Genomic DNA, 26,549 nt, shown 5'->3' with positions numbered 1-26,549 from the left:
GTCGGTGGAGAACATCCCCACCATTATTGCCTGACCCACAGCTATTTAATGCTCCAACAAGCATTAATTGGCTGGAGGTGGGACTTCCACACCTCACCCAGGAGGAAATCCCACCTCCGAGATCTGCTGGCCAATCACCTGCAGTGAACAGGACTGGGACCGCATACATTTTCTGGAGCCTAAGACCAGGGATTCCAAGACCAGGTAAGTGTGGGTGTCTCAGGACGGGGAGGTGAGGTGCCCAGGGAAATGGACAGAGGGAGTTGGGGGTGTTGTTAGACTAGGGGGAGAAGAGAGGACTTGCAGTAGCTGGAACATTGGGGGGAGGGAGCACCGATGTTAAAAGGGAACTAGTGGTGGAGGCACACCACCCCCCCCCCCCCCCCCCACTGCCTTCCCACGCAAGGCCTGAATGCAATTTATTTTCGTGCCCCCACCCCCCCACACTGAACCCGTCATGTCAGCCTGAACCTTCCATCCCTGAACCTCTCCCACCAGCCTGAACCCGCCATTCCTGAACCCCTCCCGCCAGTCTGAACCCGCCATCCCTGAGCACCTCCCACCAGCCTGAAAATTTGAGGCTGGGTGAAAACCATCCAGTCAATAATTGGCTACTTGAGGGCCTCTACTGAGGCAAGGATGGGTGGACCGGCCTAGGCCTCCCCAGCCAAGCATAACATTGCAGAGAGGTCAGGACGCTCAAGAACCCAATGGGAAGGCCATCTGAAAAATTTTCGGGTCACCAACTGTCTAAAACCCGCTGGGGGGATGTAAAATTCTGCCAAATGTTTCAAGACAAATATAGTTCTTCACAACTGTAGTTACATGTTGGTTAACTACTGGGTCCATGCAGTAATGCCTCAGATTGTAACACTTCTGATGCATTTTGAGAAAGCACTTGAAACCATTGAGCTGTTCTGGTCAGTATGGCTACATTTACTCAAGGTCATTAATTTTGGTGTGGGTCTATATCTGAACACTGGGTCCAATCTACCTGCAGAAAAATGAGTTAGAGTCCTTAGTGTCACTGGCCTGACTCCTTACTGAGTAGGCAGACTCCAGGCAGTGGATTTACACTGCATAGGTTTAGTGACAAACTATGTTAATTGAATGAAAATATCTTCAACTTTTTCCAGCCATAAGTTGAAATGCAATTTTATATATATATATATACACATCATAGAACAGTATATTTTAATAATACTGTCAAAAGCAAATTATAAGTCAGCCAGTCAAATACTCATCTACCTCTGTCCCTCTACAGATCCCCCGAACAATAAAAGCTTACAACATAGAAGGAGGCCATTTGACTCATTGCCTAAATTTTTTGGCAGGATCTCCCTTCCCACTATTGGAAGAGTCTGTGGGGAACATATCCCTGCTGACACCGAGTGCCCCACAGCCGTTTCACACTTAAATGAGGGACTTTCACCCCAAACTCAGGAGAAAGTTCTGCCTTGGAGAGCTGTCGGCCAATCTGATTGGCCAATACCTCTCTTGTCCCTGGAGTGACAAGAGCAACATGCCTGACCCCAAGTTCTGGAACTGGAGAACAAGGTCACTTTAAGGGGTCCCAGGGCGGGGAAGGTAAGAAAGACCTGGGGCTGGTGCAAAGTGGGTGATAGGACCATTGGGACAGGGGGAAATCCATAACTGGATCTTAAAAAGGAGGGGGGGGGTGGAGAGGTTGTGCCCACAGTCAGAAGGGGGCTTCCTTCCCACCAGGATCCAGGCCCATTATTTTTCAGGCTTCCCCCACACCAGAAAAAACCCTAAAAATTGAGGCTGGGCAGGAAATGACCTTCAATGCTTAAAGGCCTCAATTGGGGCTTCCCATCTGAGGTCTTTCTTGCGCCAGTGTAAAATAGTTGTGTGGTTGGCTGGGTGGTTAATAGTGAGGTTGAGCGTCTTGGGTTACAGGAAGATATAGACGAGATGGTCAAATAGGCAGATAAGTAGCAGATGGAATTTAACCCTGAAAAGTGTGAGGTGATGCACTTTGGAAGGAGTAATTTGACAAGGAAGTATACTATGAAAGGTCTGACAGTGGGAAGTTCCGAAGATCAAAGGGACCTTGGCATGTTTGTCCATAGATCTCTGAAGGCGGAAAGGCAGGTCAATAGGGTGGTGAAAAGGGCATATGGCACACTCGCCTTTATCAATCAGGCTATAGATTACAAAAGCAGAGAGGTCATGATGGAGTTGTATAGAACTTTGGTGAGGCCACAGCTGGAGTACTGTGTGCAGTTCTGGTTGCCACTTTACAGGAAGGACTTGTACGCACTGGAGGGGTGCAGAGGAGATTTACCAGGATGCTGCCTGCGATGGAACATTTAAGTTATTAAGAGAGGTTGGATAGGCTGCAGTTGTTTTTGTTGGAGCAGAGAAGACTGAGGGGCAACCTGATTGAGGTGTTCAAGATTGAGGGACACGGATAGGATGGATAGGGAGCAGTTGTTCTCTTTAGTTGAAGGGTCAGTTATGAGGAGAGACAATTTAAAAGTGAGAGGTGGGAGGTTTAGTGTGGGATTTGAAGAAAATCTTTTTTACTTGGAGGGTGATGACGGTCTGGAATGCACTGCTGGTAGGGTGGTGGAAGCAGGATGCCTCACATCCTTTAAAAGTACCTGGATGAGTACTTGGCACATCATAACATTCAAGGCTATGGGCCAAGTGCTGGCAAGTGGGATTAGGTGGGCAAGTCAGGGCATTTCGTGCGTCGGTGCAGACCTGATGGGCCAAAGGGCCTCTTCTGCACTGTAATATTCTGTGATACTGGTTGGAATGGGTGGGAAGCCAGAGTTTCTTCAAACTCAAGCTCCATCCTCTACCAACTAAAAACCCGCTAGCATGGGAATGTGAAATTCTGGCCACTGTGTCTACACCTGCTTTTTGTCAGTGTATATCCAAAACTAAACCCATTGCCCTGTTTTTTTTCCATAGTTTCAGTATTTTCCTCTGCCTGAAATATTTCTGAGTTTCTCTTTAAAAAATGCAGTGTTTTGTCCATTCCATGATCCAAGAAATTTCATTTAACTTATTTCTATTTAAATTTTTCAGTATCTTAAGTCATCTCTGCCCATTACTGTGGTTATCTGTACTTCACGCCTCACTCTTGGTAGAAAGAGAGGAATAGTGTCCCTGGCCTGTTGTTTTGATCGAATGTGATTGTCAGCCACTTGCCTGCTAACTTTCTCGACATCAAATTCTCAGCAGTTTCCTTGGTTATTTAATATCCTATGGGAAATAACTCCACACATTTGGAGAAGTCAATAAATGCTAATAAATGAAGGAAAACTTACTTTTATATAGTTTCACTCATTAACTTCAAGACATTCCAAAACATTTTGCAACCAATAAAGTATTTAGAAAGTGTGGTCGATGCTATAATGTAGGAAATGTAATAACTAATTTTGTGCATAGCAAGATCTCACAAATAGCAAAGTGATAAATGGCCAGATCACCTGTACCTGCTGAGGGATAAATACTGGTCTGAACACTCTTCTTTGAATAGTAATAACTTATTAGGTCGGAGATGAAGTCCAACTACTCTTGTTGCAACATTCTTGATTTGCTTTAATATTGTCCCATGTATTAGTGTACAGTGAAAAGTATTGTTTCTTGCGTGCTATACAAAGCATACCGTTCATAGAGAAGGAAAGGAGAGAGGGCAGAATGTAGTGTTACAGTCATAACTAGGATGTAGATAAAGATCAATTTAATGCGAGGTAGGTCCATTCACAGCGGGTAACAAGCTGTTCTTGAGTCGGTTGATTTGTGTCCTCAGACTTTTGTATCTTTTTCCTGACAAAAGAAGAGGGAAGAGAGTATGGGGTGCATGGGGTCCTTAATTATGCTGGCTGCTTTTCCGAGACAGGGGGAAGTGTAGACAATGTCAATGGGTAGGAGGCTGGTTTGTGTGATGGACTCGGTTTCATTCATGACCCTCAAGGGATAATACTGGAATTCTTTCAGATATTTGTAACTCTACTAACACATGTGGAGTCAGGTCTATCTTCACATTCATACCTGTCTTAGTTTGCTTAGTATGGACCATCCACAAGAACTAGAACTATGCTTCCCCTTTACATCAGCTGACCTGCCAACATTGCTCTTCAACTTGCAATTTTTTCAACTATTCCTTATTTTGGACTTGAAGTGTTTAGAACACTTGAACATAGGATATGTGAATCAGGAGCAGGAGTAGGCCATTTGGCCCTTCGAGCTTGTACCACCATTCGATAAGATCATGGTTGATCTGGTTATGGTCTCAGCTCCACTTTCCTTTCTGCCCCCATAAGCCTCGACTCTCTTGTTTAACAAAAAACGATCTAAGTCAACCTTGAATAAATTTAAAGACCTAGCCTCCTCTACCTTTTGGGGAAGAGAGTTCCACACTCTAAAGACCCTCTGAGTGGAAAAAAAAATACTCCTCATCTGTGTCTTAAAAGAGAGACCTCTTATTCTTAAACTATGTCCCTGAGTTCCAGCTTCCCCCACAAGAGGAAGCATCCTCCCAGTATACAGCCTATCCAGTCCCCTCAAGATCATATTTATCTCAATAAGGCGGCACGGTAGCACAGTGGTTAGCACTGCTGCTTCACAGCTCCAGGGACCTGCGTTCGATTCCTGGCTTGGGTCACTGTCTGTGTGGAGTTTGCACATTCTCCTCGTGTCTGCGTGGGTTTCCTCCGGGTGCTCCGGTTTCCTCCCACAGTCCAAAGATGTGCGGGTTAGGTTGATTGGCCATGCTAAAATTGCCCCTTAGTGTCCTGAGATGCGTAGGTCAGAGGGATTAGTGGGTAAAATATGTAGGGATATGGGGTAGGGCCTGGGTGGGATTGTGGTCGGTGCAGACTCGATGGGCCGAATGGTCTCTTTCTGTACTGTAGTGTTTCTATGATGATTCTATGATTTCTATGAAGAGATCTCCTCTCATTCTTCTAAACTCCAATATGTATCGGCCTAATTTTTCAACCTTTCTTCATAAGATAGGCCCTTCATTACACGAATGAGTCGAGTGAACCTCTTCTGAACTTCTTCTAAAGCATTAATATATTTTTTCAAATAAGGAGACCAAAAATCTCAGTACTCCAGATGTGCTCTCACCCAGGCCCTGTACAGCTGCAATAACATTTTATATTCCATTCTCCCTGCAATAAATGCCAACATACATTCTTATTCACTCATTGTACTTGCATGTACCATCTGATTCATGTACCAGGACACCCGGATCCCTTTGTATCACCGAGTTCTACAATCTCTCTCCATTTAAATGAAATACTGCTTTTCTACTCTTCCTGCCAAAATGGACAAGTTCACTTTTACCCACGTTATACTCCCATCTGCCAAATTTTTGCCCACTCACTTAACCTGTCTATATCTCTTTGCTATCATCAACAAATTTAGCTACCTTCATCCAAATTATAGATTGTAAATAGTTGAGGACCCAGCACTGGTCCCTGCAGCGTTCTACTAGTTACTGCTTGCCAATCGGAAAAAAGACCCTTTTATTCATACTCTCTGCTTCCCTTTTATACATGCTATTATGTTATTGCTTACACCATGTCCTCTTATCTTTTGTAGGACTTGATGATGAATTAACATACACATTTCTCTCTGAAGCAGAACCTCTAGGGGTAACTTTCAAAGTTTGGATTTTTGTAGAGAATGCTGATTGCTCATGTTGGAAACTTGTGAATGCACAGCCATGGTTCTCAGTCCATTCAAATGAAAGGTCAAAAACTCAGACTGCATATTGCAACTTCTTGATATGCAGGTATGGGTGGAAATTGTGAAGTGCCATGGAATCATAGAAAAATGGGGTTTATACTTTTTTGGAAAAAAACTTCAAACGTGGATCATGTATGAGGCATATTTAGTCATGACCAATAACAAATCTATCAATTGGTAACTGTAACAACACTTCAGTCTCTGTCTGTCTGTCTCCAATGTTATCACTTGAAACCCAGAGTTAGAATTTCTGCAGCGGTTCTCCCAATTGTCCTTCATAACTTGGTAGAAACTCCAGAGAAATTATGTATATGACCATTTACACTGTTTCTGTGGTTTTCCACCATTTTTTCACAAATGCTATGGCAAATGATCAGGACAGTGCTATGGAAACTCTATCTGTAAATGCTTTAGAAGCAGCTTAAACAAAAGGAATTATTTCTGAGATCCATTAGTAAAGGTTGGAATGATCATTACAGATCAGTGATTCTAGAGACCAGGAACCTTTTCTTTTCAAATTGAATAATTTCAAACATGATCCAATTGTGTGCGCATTTCCAGAATTACATTTTACTCAGCTTTCGTTGGCTGCTGTCAACCATGCATCCTTTCCAGCTATGAATGAGTGTTAACAAGATACAAATTTTCCAATAGCTGGAGCTCTGCTCCTGCTTCCTGTTTGGCTACATTATGTTATAATCCAAACACTGGAAATATTAGATAAACTCTAACAAGAGTAATATCCACTAAGCACACAGGAAGGGAAACCAGACTCAGTTAGCATAATTCAAATGGACTTGCTAAGCCTCTTTTAATCCTTCCCCCATTAATTACATTCCAAAACAGTTTGACCAACAAATGCAGTGTCTATACTAATTGTGATGTGGAGATGCCGGCGTTGGACTGGGGTAAACACAGTAAGAAGTTTAACAACACCAGGTTAAAGTCCAACAGGTTTATTTGGTAGCAAAAGCCACACAAGCTTTCGGAGCTCCAAGCCCCTTCTTCATATTTTCACCTGAAGAAGGGGCTTGGATCTCCAAAAGCTTGTGTGGCTTTTGCTACCAAATAAACCTGTTGGACTTTAACCTGGTGTTGTTAAACTTCCTACTATACTAATTGTACCACTCTTACTCAGCTATGGTCAATTAACTGATTGCATAGTGATCAAATATGGGACTTATTGGTTTAAGTGGTTTATTCGTATGTCGAGCAATTTCTTTACCAAGTCAACAGGAAGCTCATGTAGTAAGAGAATTAAATAATCTTGGATATGTGCATTGCACCACTGTACCAGCCCTGCAATGATGCAGTTTATGTCACCAATTTAAGAATTGGAATTGGTATGCATGTGTGGTGTAAAGCTGGACTACATTAAACAGGTTTTAATTTAGATGAAGGGTTTACAACCCAAGTCCATGCTGTCATAACAAGTCTGCTCAGTTATTTATCCAACAGCATCGTTTAATTCGGAAACAAAATGGTCAAATTATCAAGTCGATCCAGTGTTTCCCCCTTATCATTTTCATTCTTCCTTTTGATTCTGTCTCTGCATATTAAATGTTTGTTACTTTGTTATAATATGTTGGACATGAGCCCAAAATAATAAATATCACAGAGGCACAGAAAATTGAAGTGTATCTTTAGGCCTGTCACACCACCGGGTGCGATTTATCAGCCCACTTTGGCAACATTAGGATAACAAGAATAAAGCTCACAATGTGTCTTGAGCCTTGTCAATGTAAAGACTCCCCTATTTAGCAAATGCAATTCTTGGCAGCAGTGTATATGAGATTGTACAGCGGTTTACAGAATGGTGCCATTGCTGGTGAAAGATCTGCAGGTTTGTTATTTCTCTGACAAATCTGTTGTCCCTTCCTCACCAGAAAGTGTTGATTCTTTGCAGGGATGGAGTTCCAAAAGCAACAGGGGACTTTTTCAGTTCTTTGCTAGGATTGTTTCAAAATGTCTCAAATCAAAACTGGCTTCCCATCAGTGGATAATTGCAAATTTGTAACTCCTAGTTTGAATTCTTTGCATTAAATTCTGTATATATTTTATACTTTTTGCAACACAAATTTGTAACTCGGGCAAAATTCATGGCTTGTGGATATGGTAGTAGATCATGAGCAGGATTGTCTGGACTCCGCCACAGTGTGTTTTCTGGCAGCGGGATGTTCTGGCCCCACCAACATCTACAGCGTTTTGCATGATTTGCTTGTCCCACTGCTGGGGAACCTGCACGGGCGTGGCCTTCAGTGGGACCGGAAGATCCTTCCAGGGAGAAGGTCTAGAAAATCCCACCCTATTTTACTGGATAATAATCTAGCGTCATGGTTTAATAGTTTGAAAAACGGAGTCAAAATCCCACCACAGTCCTTTGAAAATTTGTATTCAGTTCAGGAAATAAAAAGTTGGTATCAGTAAAGTAACCGCAAAACTCTCAGATTTTTTAAAATCCCACCAGTCTCTTCAAGGTCCTTTAGGGAAAAAAATCTGCCATTGTTACCTGATCTGGCTTATTGTGACTGCAGTCCCATGCACATCAACATAGTTGAGTCTAAATTACCAAACGAGATACTCAGCTGTACCAAAACACTCCTGATTCAAGAAGAATAAATGGTTGGTTTTATTAGTGTTGTTCATATCCCAAGAATGAATTTGTACAAATCTATGGTGTGATATCATTGCATAGTTGTCAGTTATGTACTGTATTGGTTGCCCCTGCCGGAGTGCAGGAAGTCTATGGTTATCAGTTCATTTTACTTTGACCAGCTGGTAATTGCATCATTAGAGGTACATGTGCTTGCTTGACCATGGAGGTCAATCATTTTGAGTTCCTCCTTCATTTAAACCTATCAGCATATTAATTTATTCCTTTCATTCCTTTCTCCCTCATATGTTTATCAAGCTTGCCCTTACATTCATCTATGTTATTTAACCACTTCGTATGATAGCAAATTCCATACTATAATCACTCTGGTTAAAGAATTTAATTAAATTACTTCAACTTTTCTTCTCAGGATTAAACTGTCAGTTCACCATCATAGCAGACACTGCTTTTGTTAATGTATTTCTAAATAGTGGCCATGGCTCAAATATGTTGCAGTGATATTGAAAGTGTTTAATACAAGCCGAAATGTTTGTGGTTATGAGAGAATTTAACAGGCTAGATACTGAGATATTAGCTGGAATCTTCGTTCTGGAGTCAAAGTTTGGTGTGGACACGGTGGTAAAAGTGATTTCTGCTGGGGAATGCAGGATGGTTGACCATGGTGCGATCTTGTGCTGTTTAGTTCTTTACATATGCAAGGAGCTCACCGATTCTCGCCGTGGAGACAGGCAGGAAGTCGCCATCCCCTCATGGGGTTGAAGGTCCTGGTGCTATATTTAAAAATCATCGGACTGCTATTAATTCACTGCAGGCCCAGAACATCAGTCCAGCTGTTATTCAAGATTCTGCTGAGACCAGAGTGTCACAGAGAAGACAGCATGTGATCTATGGTTCAGTGAAGCCTCCTTGCAGACTCTCCTCCAGGCTGTCCAGATGAGATGGAGGTCCTCCAGTGTGACTTCAGAGGTCTCAGTGGTGGTTAGCACGCATGGGGCCCACAGGAGAACTGACCAGCAGTGCAGAAAAAGGTTGAATGATCTACTGCGCTCCGCCAGGGTAAGTGGCATTGTCTTTTTAAGGGCATCCGAATGGCCTACTGCTGCTCCTATGTTCCTGTCCTCTTATAAGGCAATGTAAATGTGCGAGTGAGCGGGGATGTCAGACAAGAGTTAGGATTGCAGGACTCAGCAGTCGATAGGACATGTGCACTGAATGTGTGTCAGCCACTTCATGCTCTCAATGTTCAATCCTTTTGCAGGACATTCTGCTTGTTAATCACTTACTGGGGAGGGCTCAGGATCTGGCATAGGCATACATGCTCCTAAACTGCTCATGCATCCATTGAAATGACATCCAATCCTTCTGTCTTTCTGCAGGGCAAGAGCCCATACAACGGGAGGGAGTGGGGCAAGACTAGGGGCGGCTTGCCTAACATCAGAACCTTCACCCACCCTTTTAGAGGTGGAGACGGTCAAGCTAGTTGGGGAGGAGCAGGACAATGCCTGTGCTGAAGGCAGGATAGGACTCCCCCAGAAGCCAGTGAGGATGCCCCCTGTCTGTAGCGGTTAGATGCGCACAGAGTAACACATTGCTTTAATTAAGGAACCTGCATAGACATTCACAAAATCTTTATTTTCTCCATTCCAGGCACCAGCAAGGGAGACCACCCACAGACCCATCTCCAACCCACCTCTTGAGGATAGTGCCTCAAAGGATGCACTGTTACTGTGTTCACTTGCATCCTCCACCAGCACAGACATTCACCTTGGTGGGTGCACATTCTTGAGCAGGCTTGATGTCACAATCTGTTGGCCACAACACTGATGAGCTGGCAGAGGAAGTGACAGTGGAGATCTCCGACACTCTGAACTGCTGGCGACCAGGCTCCTGCTGAGCCCCATGTAGATAACAAACCTCTGGACTTGGACATAAGAGACCTGATTGAGATGAGACAGGCAGGGAAATATCAGGCAGAGATGACAGATGTCATGCGTAGACCGGACTGAAGGCTGGAGGAATTTGTGCATGTTCTGTCTGCTGTTGTGGCTTCAGCATGCGACCACTTGACTGTCTCCATGGAAAGGGTGGAGGCACCTTGGAGATGCAGGTGCAGTAGAACACAGTCATGCTAGATGTCACTTGGACCTACACTCCACTGCTCTAGCAATTGCCTTTCTGCTCCAGGATTCAGGGATGTGCCACAAAATCAAGTTACAGAGTACTGATTAGAATGCAAATCTCTACAGCCAACCAGTTCTTAAAGATACAGATAATGTGAGTGGAGGAGGGAGCATTAAGCACAAGTTAAAGAGATGTGTATTGTCTCCAGACAGGACAGGAGGCAAGCTGTGGGGGTTACTGATAGTGTGACATAAAGCTGTAGAGATTTGCATTCTAATCAGTATTCTGTTACTTGATTTTGTCTCTCTGTGCCCTGTTTGATTGCAGATTTCCACTCCATCTGACGAAGGAGCAGTGCTCCGAAAGCTAATGGTATTTGCTACCAAATAAACCTGTTGGACTTTAACCTGGTATTGTTAAAACTGTTACTGTGTTTACCCCAGTCCAACGCCGGCATCTCCACATCAGAAGGGAGAATGCAGCCCTGCCTGGCACCAGATTTGATCTGAAAGCTTTCTCATTCTCACCCATTGATTGAAACTGCACTACTGATGTTTGTGTAGAGCAGTTGTGTCCAATTGCGGATTTCCTCCCCAAACTCCATTTTGGACAGCACATCCATCATGTAGGTGTGCGACCTTCTATCAAATGCCTTCTTCTGGTCCAGGCTGATGAGGCAGGTGTCCACTCTCCTGTCTTGCATAGCCTCATGTTACGCAAGGATATGATTGCCTATCAGAGATCTTCCTGCCAGGTACAGTGCAGGTCTGGTCAGGGTGGATCACCGATTCTGGAGCAGATCTGACCCGATTGGCAGTGACCTTGACTAGAATTTTATAGTCCACATTCAACAGTGAAATGGGTCGCCAATTTCTAATTGCTCCCGTTTCCCCCTTCCACTTGTGAATGAGGGTAATTTACCTTTCATCATGGATTCTGACATGCACCCGGCCAGAAACATACTCTCGTACACTTCCAGCAGGTCTGGATCGATCCAGTTTGGCAGAGCCAAATATGACTCAGTTGATAAGTCATCGCTTCTGGGAGTTTTACTCGTATCAAAAGACTTGGCCGTTTTTGTCAGCTCATCCAGAGTGAATGCTTTGTCCAGCCTCTCCCACTTCCTGTTGTCTAAGACCTTTGTGATAGATGACAAGGACTTGGAGGCTGTGCTTTCTATTGGTTTCCGATCATATAGTCTGGCATAGAAGGATTTGCTGATTCTTAGATTGTCAAACTGCAATGACTTTACTGAGTCATCTTCTTCCTTTTGCACCTTTTGGAAAAAGAAATGCGAGCATGTTTTATCCTGCTTCACGGAGTGGACTCTGGACCGGAAGATGACCTTGGAGGCCTCCAAGGCAAAGAGCGAAACTTGCTGGCTCTTCATCTCTTGGAGATGCTCCTTGACATCAATCCCCATCAACTGCAGCTGGAGAAGATTCTGCATTCTTTTCTGGAGTCAGGACATTTCTCCCTGCCTCTCTCTCGCCTTCTGAATACTTTTAAGGATGAGAAATCTCTTGATGTTCCCCTTGATTGCTTCCCACCGGAGCGATGGCAATTCAAAGAAGGGTTTAACAATTCTCCAATGTTTGTAATCCCTTTTGAGTTCCTTGAAGTTCTCTGTGATCAACAGTTTCACATTCATCTTTCATGTCCCCTGCTTATCCTCTGGTATTCCTGCAGGTGACAGTTGGCCACTAGGAGGCAATGGTCAGAGAAGAACATCGGCTTGACATCGGTGAACTGACCATGAATGCATGGGACACAAAGAGGAAGTCTATCCTGGAGTGGATGGACCAGTCTAGCCGCAACTATGTGTATCTACACTGTGCTCCGTCTGCAAGGTTGCTGAAGACATTGTGCAGCTTGGCATCTTTAACTGTTTCCATCAGGAATCTAGACGTGGCATCCAATTTGCTGTCAGCCCTGCCAGATCACCCAGCTGCATTGATGATGCAGTTGAAGTCACCGCCCAGAATGACCGGTCTAGAAGTGGTTAGCAGCAGTGGGAGCTGCTGAAGAGCTGCCAGTCGCTTAAGGGCTGGAGCGTACACAAGAAGCCTTTGCACTGCTTGGCCCACCAGCACCTGATCTCAATCAAGAGGCTGAGATTTGTGAGCTGTCCCCAGGAAGGTCAAAGCAACAGCTACTCACTTCAATGTCGTGGAAGAAGCCAACCTTACCAGGGTGTACCCCATTTATATAAAGTTGTAATTGTGAAGACTAATTGCTCACTAGTGCAGAACTTAATTTAGAGGGGGACTTTATTTCTGGTGAGCACAGATGACATCCTACTTCATGCTAAAAGGCTTCCTGATATTATCTGCTGGGAAGTTCAACCAGCCTTTAAAGGCCTGAGAACTTAATTGCAAAAATTCATCCTGCCGTTGGGAAATGATTTTTGGTCTCTCGCCAAATTAAGTTCCCCCGCTTGCCAAGCTTTCTGCTACTAGCAGGCCAGAAGATTCTGCCTGGGAAATAAGGAGCTGATCATTTAGGACAGAGGAGACATTTCTGCACTCAAAAGCATTGTAAATGTTTGGAATTCTCAACCCCAGAGGACTGTGGATCATTTAATACGTTTAAGGCTGAGATAGACAGATTTTTGGTTTCTCAGGGAATCAAGGGAGAAGGGGAGTGAGCGGGAAAGTGGAGTTGAAGCCCAAGATCAGCCATGACCCTACTGAGTGACACTGCAGGCTTGACAGGGTGTATGGTTTCCTGCTTCTATTTCTCATGTTCTTAATGGCAAAGAACCTCTGTCAGAATGTTTCCCCATGCAAAAGGTCACCATCAAAAATATTCTGCAGTGGCAGTTTTCATTCTTTTATTCATTTATTTAAACAGAAATATTCATTTACATGAAGCATTTACAATGTATCAAGACAAATTCAGTTGTCAGAAATGTAAACAAATAGAGCCCCACCAATTGGCTTGGTGAATAAATGCACCTTGTAACCCAACAACAGACTGCATTTTACTTCTCACCCGCCAGGAAGGAACATGCTGTAAAGAGGCCAACCCACACACATGACTTAGGGGGTGGGCTAAACTACAAGAGTGGTACTTCTGCCCCTTAATGGGAGGGAGTTACACCCTCGAGAGGTTCTGACCAATCTGATTGGCCAGTAGCTTCAGCAGACTGGGCAATGCCAGAACTGAGTAGTGGAAGCTGCCAGGACTGCAGGAAGGAGCACGAAGGACAGCGATAGCTGCTGCAGAAATCTGAGACTCAGGCCTTTAGGGAAGGATCTGAGATCTCAGGGAGAGGTTTGTGGGGATAGGAGAGAGACGAGACATCTTGGGGGGAGAGAGGAGGGGGGGGGGGGGGGGGCGGCTTCTCCCCATTCCACATGGGGGAGCCCCTTAAGCTACCCATCCTTCCTTCCTGCTGGTTTTCCATTTAGGCCAAAAAAACTGCCTGTTCACTCCCTTTCACCTATCTACATCAACTGTGATTTGTAATGCTCACAAAACTAATTGACCTTTAATTAGAACTATAGAAACCCTACAGTGCAGAAGGAAGCCATTCAGCCCATCGAGCCTGCACCGGCAACAATCCCACCCAGGCCCTATCCCTGTCACCCCACATATTTACCCCACTAATTCCTCTAACCACACATGGCCAATCCACCTAACCTGCACATCTTTGGACTGTGGGAGGAAACTGGAGCACCCGGAGGAAACTCACGCAGACACGGGGAGAATGTGCAAATGTCACACAGACAGTGACCCGAGCTGGGAATTGAACCCGGGTCCCTGGAGCTGTGAGGCAGCAGTGCTAACCACTGTGCCACCATCCTGCCACAGGGAGGTGATGGCCCAGTGGTATTATTGCTAGACTATTTAATTTAAAAATAGCAGGCTGCTGATTTTAGCGCCTGCCCACCCACAGTTTTATGAGGTTAGCTCAGGAGTGGTTGGGAATCTAGCTTCTCAACATACTTTACATGCTGCCCCTCCCCACCCCAATGAAAACATGGCCCAATATGCCATTAAGACCTGCAAAAAGTAAGTTTATTTCTTATCTATTGAGCTCAGTGTGAGTGAGGCCTAGATGATGGAGGGAAAAAATTAGACTGGGTTCCTGTTCTAGATCAATATTCAAGGATTCCTCACAATGTACCAGTGCAGATGCTTGCTGTGGATAAGATGAAACTCATCTGTAATGTCCTTTAGGGAAGGAAATCTGCCGTCCTTATCTGGTCTGGCATACATGTGACTCCAGAGCCATAGCAATGTGGTTGACTCTCAACTGCCTCCAAGGGCAACTAGGGATGGGCAATAAATGCTAGCCAGCCAGTGATGCTCAAGTCTCACAAATGAATAGAAAAAGGAATGATACAAATAGCCTGCTGACTTGCTTTTCAGGCTGGTGAGGTGTTGAAGGCCACCTGGCATTTGCGGAATTACATTTCAGTACCTGGAAGAGGGGAGGTGGTAGCATAGTGGTATTGTCACTGCAACAATAATTCAGAGACCCCAGGTAATGCTCTGGGGACCCTAGTTCAAATCCCACCATGACAGATGGGGAAATTTGAAACTGGAAAAGTCTGGGATTAAAAGTCTAATGATAACCACGAAACTATTGTCAATTGTTGTACAAGCCCAGCTGGTTCACTAGGGAAGGAAATCTGCTATAGTTACCTATATGTGACTCCAGACCCACAGCAATGTGGTCCACTCTTAAAATGTCCTCTGAAATGGTCTAACAAGTCACACAGTTCAAAGGTAAATAGGGATGGGCAATAAATGTTGGCCCAGCCAGCAACACCCAGAACCCATGAACAAAAAAAAAGAGCAAGGGAAAACAAACTGGACTGAAGCAGAGTTTGGTTGAGGGCAATCTTACACGAGTCAACTCCATCCATAATCAACACCAGCAATACAATGCACTATTGGAGGTTCCATCCTCTGGTAACTTTACCCAAGGTCCCATTTGATGGCACATAGAAACATTATCACATAACACTAAGAGGCATCTTTCTGCATGTGAAATGGCTGCTGCATTTACTGACACAATAAGAAAAATTGTAATTAGTTTTGTATAGAGAGATTTAGGATATTTTTTCAGGCACGATAGAGCACTTTACAAATGTCTTTCAAAAGGCAGCGTTTAAATAAGATAGGAGCTCCCAACAGTGAACTGTTCTCACACACCTCCTGGTGGTGGGCTCATGAGTAGCATCAGAAGATTTCTGAAAATGGGTTGTCTGCCAGTTCTGTTGGCAAATACTGCATGTTGGAGGGGAAAAGAGAGAGGATGTGGGCGAGGGGCTGAGAAATAAATGTATGGTCTTGTTGCTTGGCTAACCATCACATGTGGAACCCTACAGTATTCCACATTAGGCAACTGATGACTGCACTGACACATCGGGCTGGATTCTATACAGCCTGGTGGCGGGAACCATGGTGTTTGGGTCCATTTAATCATGAGATAGGCCACGCATCAGTCTTCCAGCAGCATTAAAACCTCCCCTTAAGTTGGAGGGAGAAAGGGACTGACATGAGATTCCCAGCTGTGAGTGGCAGGATGTCAATTAGGCTTATTAATGAATGAGCCTTTTGACACCCATCAATCCTCAGCTCACTGCAATTTAGTGGTGGCTCAGGAATTAAATGAGGGCCACACAGATCTTCCACCCTTTTGAAAAATCACCCAGCAAAACCGATCAGGTTTGCCAGTGGCCTCCCGGGGGAGTTTCTCATAGTCAGGCACTCCATGCCTAACCAAGGGACTTGACATTGGGCAGGGGTCGCTCAAAGCCACCCACTGCACTTGCCTCCGATCCCCAAACTTTGACTCAGGGTTCTTCCATGGTCCTGGGCCTCGGGTCACCACCAGCTCCTGGGATGAGCAACTGCCAGTCAATTTCCCAGTAGGTGAGACTTCAACCACAAGAGAGGCACAATAACAGCCTATCAGGCACTTGATTCAATTGAGCCACCCAATGGAACAGAACAGGTTCCCCGCCAGTTCTCTGACCAGTGGGCGGATCCCTTTTCGGCCTAACAAATCCCAGCGATACAGTGATGACTTCAGGTATGCCAACATGTCTGCTTTTATTTTAAATCCTGCTTTTTATGTTTAAAGTTAATCTACATTTTAACATTGAACACTATGCTAGTTCCCATCTGGTCCCCATTTCTCTGGAGATGTGGATGCTTGGTGGGATATGCTTCCCAAACCTCAGCAGCCCTCCAGCGGAAACTAGCATTGAGGTCCAGGATGAAGGTGAGCAGCAATTAGTGTGGGACAGAAAGCAGATGATTTTATGGAGTGGAGCTCAGAAAGACTGACCAGTATCAACTTGGTTTCCAGCCCCTTTCCAGCTCTTCAGCGCAGTATTGATGATGTTGGTATTAAACCTGGCTTGTTTGCATGTTCTAGTGGAAGATAAAATCTAATGACATTATTTAAAGAGGACCGGGAATTCACCTGACCAACATTCATCCCTACACCAACACAACTAAAACAAATAAGTGAATAATTTATCTAATTGCTGTTTATGAGAATTTGTGCACAGATTGGCAACTGTATTTGTCTACACTCTCCAACATAATTGTTTAATTGGCTATGAAACAGGCCTCCTCAGAAGAATGATGATATATAAATACAGGTTTCTTTCTTTCTGTCCGAGAAGTCTGGTTATTACAGATTTTAAAGGTAATTTTGCAATACTGTGTTTTATAATCCACTAATAGTCTCATCCGAGGAATTTACTCTGGTGGTATAAGCTTTTGGAATGAGGAGCAATGTGTTACTTTATGGACCAGGGACTTTGAAGTTCTTTGATTGTTTTTGAATTGAATAGGATTTTTCTGAATCCAAAGAGGTTGCACTAATTTCACTCTATTATGCAGTACTTGCTGGTATTTGTAGCAAATTTGGTTGTTGTAATTAGATGAGGATAAAACACTTACAAATGAAAAATTAGAAAAAGCTGCAGCAGTTACAAGGAACTGAGAACAAAAAGGAATCTAAAACACAGCATATATATTGTACAAAGATGCAGAGCTACACGTTTTTAATGTAAACTTTTACCCAAGTGTTTTGTATATGGATGCTTGATCATCTTGTGACCATACATAATTGTATTGTACAAGACATTTGCTGTGAAGTTATCAAACCAGCATTTTAAAAAAATGCTTATGATACACAAACTAGCTTTTATGTAGTTCTTTATCTAATCCTCAGGATGTCCTAAATTTTTTAAAAATAAAATGGATTCTTTTTGATGTGCAGTTACTGGTGACATATATACAGATATGATAGCCAATTATGTACAGCAAGATCCTACAATTGCAAATGAGATTAATAGCCAGATAATCTGTTTTTGTGATTGTGTTGATATCATGTTGAGTAGAATGTAGGTCAAGATGTTGGAAGAAATCCTTGCTGTTCACGAGATCTTTTGCATTCACCTGCAGGCAGATGGAGTTTGTTTTAACAATTCATCTGAAAGGCAGCATCTCTGACTAGATGGTACTCCCTCATTATAAATAGGCACTGCATTATCAACCCATCTTGAAGATACTGCACTCAATCATAACCTCACTGACATCAATTAACTTAACTGCTAATTTCATCTCCCTAAACTACTTCCTGCAATTCCGCAACACCCTCCCTCCTTTAAGATCCTCCTTAAAACCCACCTCTTTGATCCACCGCACCTCATCTCACTTTACTTAACTTTGTGTGCTTTATTGATTATGCCTCTGTGAACCTCCTCGGATGTTTTTCTGTGTTAAATGATTAACATAGATCAAGGATCATTCTTAGGATTTCTGTGGACCGTATGGCTAAGATGCCACGTTTTGTAGTACATTTACTCAGTGAACCATCGAAGAGTGTTAATTTTATTTAAAAGACAGGAGTAGTTTTATCAAACCTAAAATAGATGCGCTGTACACATTTTGTTCAAATCTATATATAAGTTTGAAGATTAGAAAAGATGCTATCAAGTTTTCAAACAGCTACTGTAATGTTTTTATTTGTCAAATATTAATAGCAGATTCTTGCTAGGGACAAACATGAGAAGGGAGAGGCACTGAGTAATAAAATAGCCAGCAAAGAACAGCTAATCTTAGTCAGGCTTGACTGTAAGTATTTGAGACAGCCAGTCAGTCTGTCATCAAAACCAGGCTGCCTGGAGACATCATAAGACATAGCTCTCTCCTCTCTGCCAGTTCTACAACTGTCTGTCTGTTGACATTCTTCCCATACATAATCCCATCATCTCAGGTTTAGTCGTCCAAGTGGTCCTTTCTATGCTGAGACCCATTCAATCACCTGAGGAAATTAGTCATCAGCCTCATAGAACACAGGCCAAACCAATCGCAACTGTCCAGTCACAAGCTGCTATTATTTGCAGCCACTCCTAATTAGTTACTGTTACCACACTAAGGCCCATGCTAGTGGTGCTGGCTCCCAATGCATAGGATAGAGTTCACTGCGCAATGTAAACCTGCCTAGATTCAATAAACCTAGTGGCCAGCAATAGCCCTATTTTTCCGTCCACTCATTTATGTCAAATTGTGCATTAATTCTAGACTAAACTAGCTCTGAGTTCTGTAGTACTGTCTCATTCTGTATTTTATATTGATCTTGTCTAGTAATGTTACAATTCAATCAAAAGGAGATAATTAACTGATATCATTATTAACAGCTCATGAATTTAAGAAAAACCCCTTTTGGAAATGGTTACTTAAATGTAATGTGTTATCCTTTTTTGGTTAAAAAGTTACAATATGTCTCCTCTTCTTGATCCATACTAATCATTTCTGTACATCACAACAGGACTTCAAAAGTACTTCATTAATTGTAAAGAGTTTGGGAAGTTCTAAGGTCATGAAAGATGCTATATATATAGATGCAGGTTTTTCTTTATACCTCCACATCATATCTTCTGGCAGTAGTAGGGCTGCACGGTGATTAGTACTGCTGCTTCACAGTGCCAGGGACCCAGGTTTGATTCCAGCCTTGGGTGACTGTGTGGAGTTTGTTCTCCCTGTGCCAGTGTGCGTTTTCTCTGGGTACTCCGGTTTCCTCCCACAGTCCAAAGATGCATAGATTAGGTGGATTGGCCATTCTAAATTGTCCCTTAGTGTCCAAAGATGTGTGGGTTAGGTGGCTTAACCATGGTAAATGCATGGGGTTAAGGCCTGAGTGGGATGCTCTTCCAGAGGGTTGGTGCAGACTCAACGTGCCGGAGGGCTTCCTTCTGCACTGTAAGGATTCTATGGTACATGTCTGATGAGTTGAAAGAAAAGAAAAACAAAAGAAGCCAATAAGTAAGGACCAAGTTCCAAAATAAAGGGCTATAGAAATTAATCGGGTTGGATTTTGTTATCCGTTGACGGGTGAAGTGCAGACACATTTTTTCCTAAATATCTTTAAGTCCAATTTTAATTTTAAATTGTGTTTCTATATTACAATAGTGACTATATTTCAAAAGTATTTCATTGGTTGTAAGAACGTCCAGTGGTTGTGAAAAGCACAAAATGAATACAAGTCTTTTAGTACAAACCTCTTGTAAAATAATTCAATAACTAAACTGCGGGGCGATCTCTTGGTATGTCACTGTTATTGCAAATTAACTTGCAGCTTTATATTCAGATTTTTAAAATTGCAAATGCTGTAAATCTGAAATAAGTGCAGGTCTGTCACAATCTAATAACAAAAAAGGACAAGTTAAACTTTCAGGTAGAGATCCTTCATCAAAATAACAAAATACACTTTTTCTTGGTGTTACTTTAGTATATGTACATCAGATTAATACATGGTTTCAAAGGATATCCACCTCACCTCCTGTGGAAAGTACCTTTAGATGTATGTGTTAAGTGGGGCTTTGGAGATATTTTGATAACGTGGATAATTTCGGGTGATGTTGCTTTGTATATTTGTGTATGCGTTATTTGCGATTATGATTTTATTTCCAAGTAAAAACTACTAACAAGGGTCTTAAATAACGGAAATGGATTTAATGAGAGGCAGATGGAGGGGAAAGTATTTTGTAATGGCGGACAGAAAACCCTGAAGATTGCCTTTGGTGCTTCAGTTCTCCGCGTGTTTACGCAGGCGATTTCCTGTGGAAGCCCAGTGCACATTTGAGTGACAAGATTATTTCTGTTTAATGTCTGAATTCTAGTCCCACCCTCTCTTGCTCAGTTTATTTTTTTTTAAATGGAATTTTCCATCGTGTTCACAAGCACAAGAGAATAAAGAAAACGCAGAGCAGCCGACTTACATATCAACATTGGTGTGGAGGGGTTTCCCGAGCTGCGCCGCACGGGCGGGCCGGCTCGCGCCCTCGCAGGCTGATTTGCATGCTGTTCTCTGATAGGGCGTTGGCGCGGGTGATGTCATCCGCTTGCGAGAAATTGATTGGAAGATGCAAATGAACTAAGTGATGTCATGGTCTATTTATGTAGGAGCTGCTATGCCGGGGGCTGATAGGAGAAGTGGTCCACATCCAACATCTGGAACCTGTGAGTACAGCTCAGCTCTTCACCAAAGGTTTTTATTTCCGCTTGCTGGGGTTTTATCCCCCCTCCCCTTCATCATTAAAGGACCTGTCAGGCTGGCTGAATTCAGCTGCTTGCTGCACCTACAAACTGGGCAGGAAAATATCAAGTTAACAGCCTCCAAATCAAAGATTTCACTCAAAAGTGAATAAGAGATTTTACTTTTATTAATAAACACTTTACAATTTTTTTCTCTGAAAGCGTGCAAAACAGCTTTTTAAACCACATTTCTGTCTTTCGCCCTAAATCTTTAACCTTTTGCTCCCTCCAACCCCTTTACGTTGTACTTTTCTCCATATGATATGAATTTTGTATCGACATTCATGTGTCTGCAGAACTGGACATGAAGATGATGCCAGAAGTTGCGCAGCATTTGTGAAACAGTTGTTGGGAGAGAGTGGATGTTGGCTGCTGGTCATCTTATGGAGGATTGAAAGTTGAAAAAGCTGACTGGTTGCAAACACGGTAAGGGTCATATCTTTTTCAGAACTAACATGTGTACAGTAACCTTTATGGACATAAACAACTTCAATTTTAATTACCTTTTTAGGGAAAATAGTGGAAATTGCCTCTTTAAATGCATCTTGGCAATTTTTCTGCAAATTTAGAACTTATGTTTAGAAGTTGCATAATGTTCCACTTATTGCAAAATCTTTTAAAAACTACTTATTGGGCATCTGCACCACTAATTATTCTTAAGGGCATATAAATTTGAAACTTTTGGTTCTTTCTCCCCAAAAATGTTCAGGAATGTAATTTTATTTTGGAAGATAGTTAAATAAATGACTAACTTGACCTAAAACATTTTGAATCTTGGTTTGGCTGACAATGAGAAACAAACAATTGCTGGTGCAAAATTACATGAAAGGATTTTAATAGCCTCTTAACCGATAGCATATCTCAACTAAGGGAAAACTGTAAGTTTAATCTCATATATACAATATAGAGAATTATGTTTCTATAGATGTCCAGTTTTTAGATGATGGAATAATTGGTTTCAATTTGGATCAGTTCTGATCAAGTTTTTGTATCCTGAATGCTGTACATATGTTATTCTAAAAAGATATTCCTGCAGTTTGCAACATGTTGTTTTTAATTAACCCCGATGCAAAATACTACGGTTGCTGGAAATTTGAAATTAGAACAGAAAATGCTCCGCAGCTCAGGCACTGTCTGTGGAGATAGAAACAGAGTTTGTTGGTCATTGACCCGAAATATTAACTGTTTCTTTCTTCACAGATGTTGCCATGACTTGCTTACTATTTCCAGCATTTTTCATTTTTATTTCTTTTAATAATAGTGAGCTTCCTAACCCACAAAACGATTTTCAAAGAAAATGTTACTGAAATTACACTTTGAGTGAATAAAGCATTATCCAAGAGCCTCTGGTTTCACTGCAATAAGAACTCTAACAGCACCAGGTTAAAGTCCAACAGTCCAAACCTGTTGCACTTTAACCTGGTGTTGTTAGACTTCTTCCTGTGTTTACCCCAGTCCAACGCCGGCATCTCCACATCTTCACTGCAATAGACAGAATATTGACATCTCTTGCACGTGTGACAGAGAAATGACCACATGGAGATAGCAGTGTCTTGATGTCTTAGTAGTCAAATGCCCCAGTTAATATGGTACAGACCAGGAAGGTACCCAGTATAATCCCTGGTTTGTGGTTTGCTTGATGATCTCATCTGGGATGGCACTGGAGTGCTGTCGTTGACTTCAGCCCCTTTACTTCAGAAGAAGAAAGATTATATCTGATTAATTTCCAGCAGCCCTTTCTTGGTATGAGTGTGTGGATATCTGATGAGGACTGTCAGGTTTGGATGTGATGTGTCTTCATGCTCAAACCTAGTGATACTCAATGTTTGGGGTGACATGAAGAATAGGTAATATACAGGAGGGTGGTTTGATGTCTATGGCATTGCACCCTAGCAAGTGTTGGCATCTTCAAGCAAGAAGATATACCTAACAGTTGTGAAAGAGAAATTGTTTCACTTTCCTTAAAACTGATACTTCAAGTGGATGAGAAATTCCACCATTTAAAAAAAATAATTTCCACTTTAATATCTAAGTACACGTGTTCTTTTTGAAATCAGATAGTTGAATGGTTCCTTCATATATAGGTTTATGCAAGGGTCTTTATTTCAGCTATTTCACCCATTTGTTTTGAAACAAATAAATTTTTTAAAAATCTGTTTGTGTGTGTGGTCATTCTTTGAATATTTTACAAAATCCTAGTCACAAATTAGTGCTCATTAATTAGAAATGTGATTAAAAATGATGGAATGAGTTCAGATTATTTGATTAGCACTTACATCCTGAACAACTGCAGGGAATTCAGTTCACCAACATGGAAACATCACTGGTTTTATAATAAAGTTACTTGTCAGAAACAGCTTTCACAATTATCTTAAAGCTCTTAAAGATGTTTATGTATAATGTATCTCCTTTTCAATTATCTTCTTTCCTCTTTCATGTTAATTTCAGTTTCTATTTGTTTCTAAATCTTTTACCTATGTTAGAACATTTCTATTTAAAATTCCAAAGCCTGTACATTAGTGTATTAAGTTTTTATTATATTACTTGCCACGATTTCAACAAGGTATTAACTTGCTTCAAGTGGATTATTATCTCCAATTAAGAACAGACAAAGTAACATCATCCATATTAATTAATTGTACACTAATATAGCAGACAGTAATTTTTAGGTTTAAATAGCTCTTTTTCTAATCCTTCAAGGTCTCATCATGCAAAGAAGACAATTCCACTTGCTTGAATTATGCCAAAAAAACAGCTGACATCAGTTTCCAGCCAGAACGCAATATTAAAAAAAGATTGAGAGAATACTTTTGATTTAAAAGTCTATCCTCCCATTACCCACAAGAATTATTTATGTAAAAAGAGTACTGAACATGTAGGATTGGTGGAAGTGGGGTGAGGATAGGGAGAGGGGAGGGGTTCATAGAATCCCTGCAGGAGGCCATTTGGTCCATGAGTCTGCACCAACTCTCCAACAGAGCATCCCATCCAGGCCCAATCCCCATAACCCCACACATTTAACCTACTAATCCTCCTAACCTATACATCTTTGGACTGTGGGAGGAAACCGGAGCACCCAGAGGAAACCCACACAGACAAGTCACCCAAGGCTGAAATTGAAATTGAACCAGGGTTCTTGGCAACTACAGTGCTGCTGTGCCGTCCTGGTTAATGTTGTATTGTGTAATGTTTGAATGGGATAGACTCTCCTCCTTTTTCAAATGTTCTTATGAGTCCTTTTAATTGTGTAATACAATGCTAGATATGGATCTATCTCTGGCAAGATCCACCCATGGGAAGGGATTCATATATTTTCCAGCCTGGATGTCATCTTGTGCTCAAATACAATCCAAGTGTTTAGCACTGGTGAAGGTGTAATAAAAATGTAGATAAAATTCTATTATTTCAATTCACTTATGAGAAGGCAGATTTCTCCCCATATCTGTTTACTTTAACTTCAGACGATAGCAGGTTCTCCAGCCACTGACAGCCCCTGATATCCCAAGTGGCCATCATCATCTGTAAACCTGGACAGAACTGTTGGTAGGTTATTGAAGCAAGTGGGAACTCGCAGCCGTGTGATTCAATGCCCATGTGATATCCGCACAAATTGTAGCAACCTTACTGTTACATTGGCTGAACTCAAGTCAATTCGGCTGGGAATATTTTGGCCTGTATAGTTCAAAGCCCACCAGGCTATGAGAAATGTTTCTGATTAATTTTCTGTTTGTATCTCCAATTTCTGTATAGTACTGTTTTGTCTGCACTTCCTCTTATTTTCCACTCCACATTCTTTCCATCCTGATCGTGCTAACTCATTTTCCTACTTTTGTGCACTCCTTTTTGTTTGCTGCTTTATTTTTTTTCATCTTTGAGATGTTTTCCTGCATTAAAGAAATGATAATTTGAGCTTTTTGCTTTTGTCCTTTTTATCTTCCTCCCCATTGTAGTAGACACATTGTTAGCTGCCACAGGAAGTCAGCGCAAATGCACAGTCCCCAACAGGGAAGCTTTAAATCAAGGCTGAGGTCATAGGGAATGGGGACTAAATTCATACTTCCCATACTTGTACTATATTTTCAAAATGACAAAAATCAAATCCAATAATCAAATTGGAAATGAGTTATTTTCACATAGGATTGCCCATGGCAAACATTTACTTTAGAAAAAGGACAATTCATAGAATAGAATCATACAGCATTGACAATATTACACACGTAATAATGACTCTTCGCTATAAGGAAACCTTTTGGTCTATCACATATGTGCTGGCTCTTTGAAAGAACAATCCCATTAGTCCCAATTGAGTTAACCTGGGTCCTACTGCTTATAAATTGAGTCCCTTGTTTTTCAAGAACCCAGAAAATTTTTAAACTTTTAAATGGTGAATTATAGTTTTTAAGTTGCTCTGACAATGCTAATGGCAGCTTTCTATTATGTTGTGAGATGTGATACCCTGAGCTGATTGGTGCCTACAAACCACTTGGTTGATCATAGCATATAATTAGCACAGGCCAATCCGAAAGCCACGAGGAATTCAACATCATTGGTTTTTTTATCAGTGAGATGAGAATGAATGCTTTTCCCTCCTTCTCCTAGGTTGGTTTTTATCATTTTGCTCACTCGTTTGTCCGAGGGAATTGGAGAAATGAGCAGGAAAGCACCTTCTCACTTTTGGCAAAATCTTGTCATGACATTGACATCATCAACAGTTTGATGTTCGGAAAGAGGTGAAAAACAATTACAAAACCCTACATGTAATGGAAGGTGATATCTTTGACACTTGTACTATTTGGTATAAGAAAAACTATCTGAAGGTCCCAGGTTCATTTTCAGATCTATGCTGAAGGCAGTCTTATTGCCCCACTGGGTTAGGAATTGTTTCTGATGCTGATCACTGTCAAATGACACCTGCTGGCAAATGCACATAGGTGAACTTTGTGTGAAAACAGAATTGAGCTGAGCTGTGACACTGCTTGATAGAGCAGCTTGCCAACAGTCACTGTACAAATTAACACATGAACATTGACCAATTCCGGTAAATGTTTTATTTCAGGTGGGGACGATGGAGCAGGCCAAGATAATAACTAAAGCATACAATTTATTGAGTGTGAAGGGAAACTATTCTGTTATTTTGTTCCCCATTGGTGAGAACAACAAACTCCTCATACTTGGTTTCATGAAAGTTGCAACAAAACCCATTAGAGTAGTGATGTTTACCTCGAAATGCAAAGTTACATTTGTGTTCTGGAAGATGTTTAATTTGTCTCTTAACTAGCTGCTGGCTAGGTTCATTTAATACCATCAAGTAAGAACCCTTTAAGTTTATTTATTGGTGTCACAAGTAGGGCGGCACGGTAGCACAGTGGTTAGCACTGCTGCTTCACAGCTCCAGGGACCTGGGTTCGATTCCCAGCTTGGGTCACTGTGTGGAGTTTGCACATTCTCCTCGTGTCTGCATGGGTTTCCTCCGGGTGCTCCGGTTTCCTCTCACAGTCCAAAGATGTGT

At 42.1% G+C, this 26,549-nt stretch overlaps 1 protein-coding gene across 1 annotated transcript in view; it reads left to right on the top strand.

The window, feature by feature from the left end:
- LOC144509884 (alpha-N-acetylgalactosaminidase) overlaps positions 1–26,549 on the top strand; it is a 209,548-nt gene that overhangs the window by 83,558 nt on the left and 99,441 nt on the right. Inside the window, exons 7-8 of the mRNA XM_078238828.1 lie at positions 20,909–20,965; positions 25,640–25,770. Coding sequence (XP_078094954.1) covers positions 20,909–20,965; positions 25,640–25,770 — 188 coding nt within the window. The remainder of the gene's footprint in view (positions 1–20,908; positions 20,966–25,639; positions 25,771–26,549) is intronic.

The sequence above is a fragment of the Mustelus asterias genome, chromosome 22, assembly GCF_964213995.1.
Source record: "Mustelus asterias chromosome 22, sMusAst1.hap1.1, whole genome shotgun sequence".
NCBI lineage: Eukaryota > Metazoa > Chordata > Chondrichthyes > Carcharhiniformes > Triakidae > Mustelus > Mustelus asterias.
This window is presented reverse-complemented; position numbering and strand designations above follow the sequence as displayed.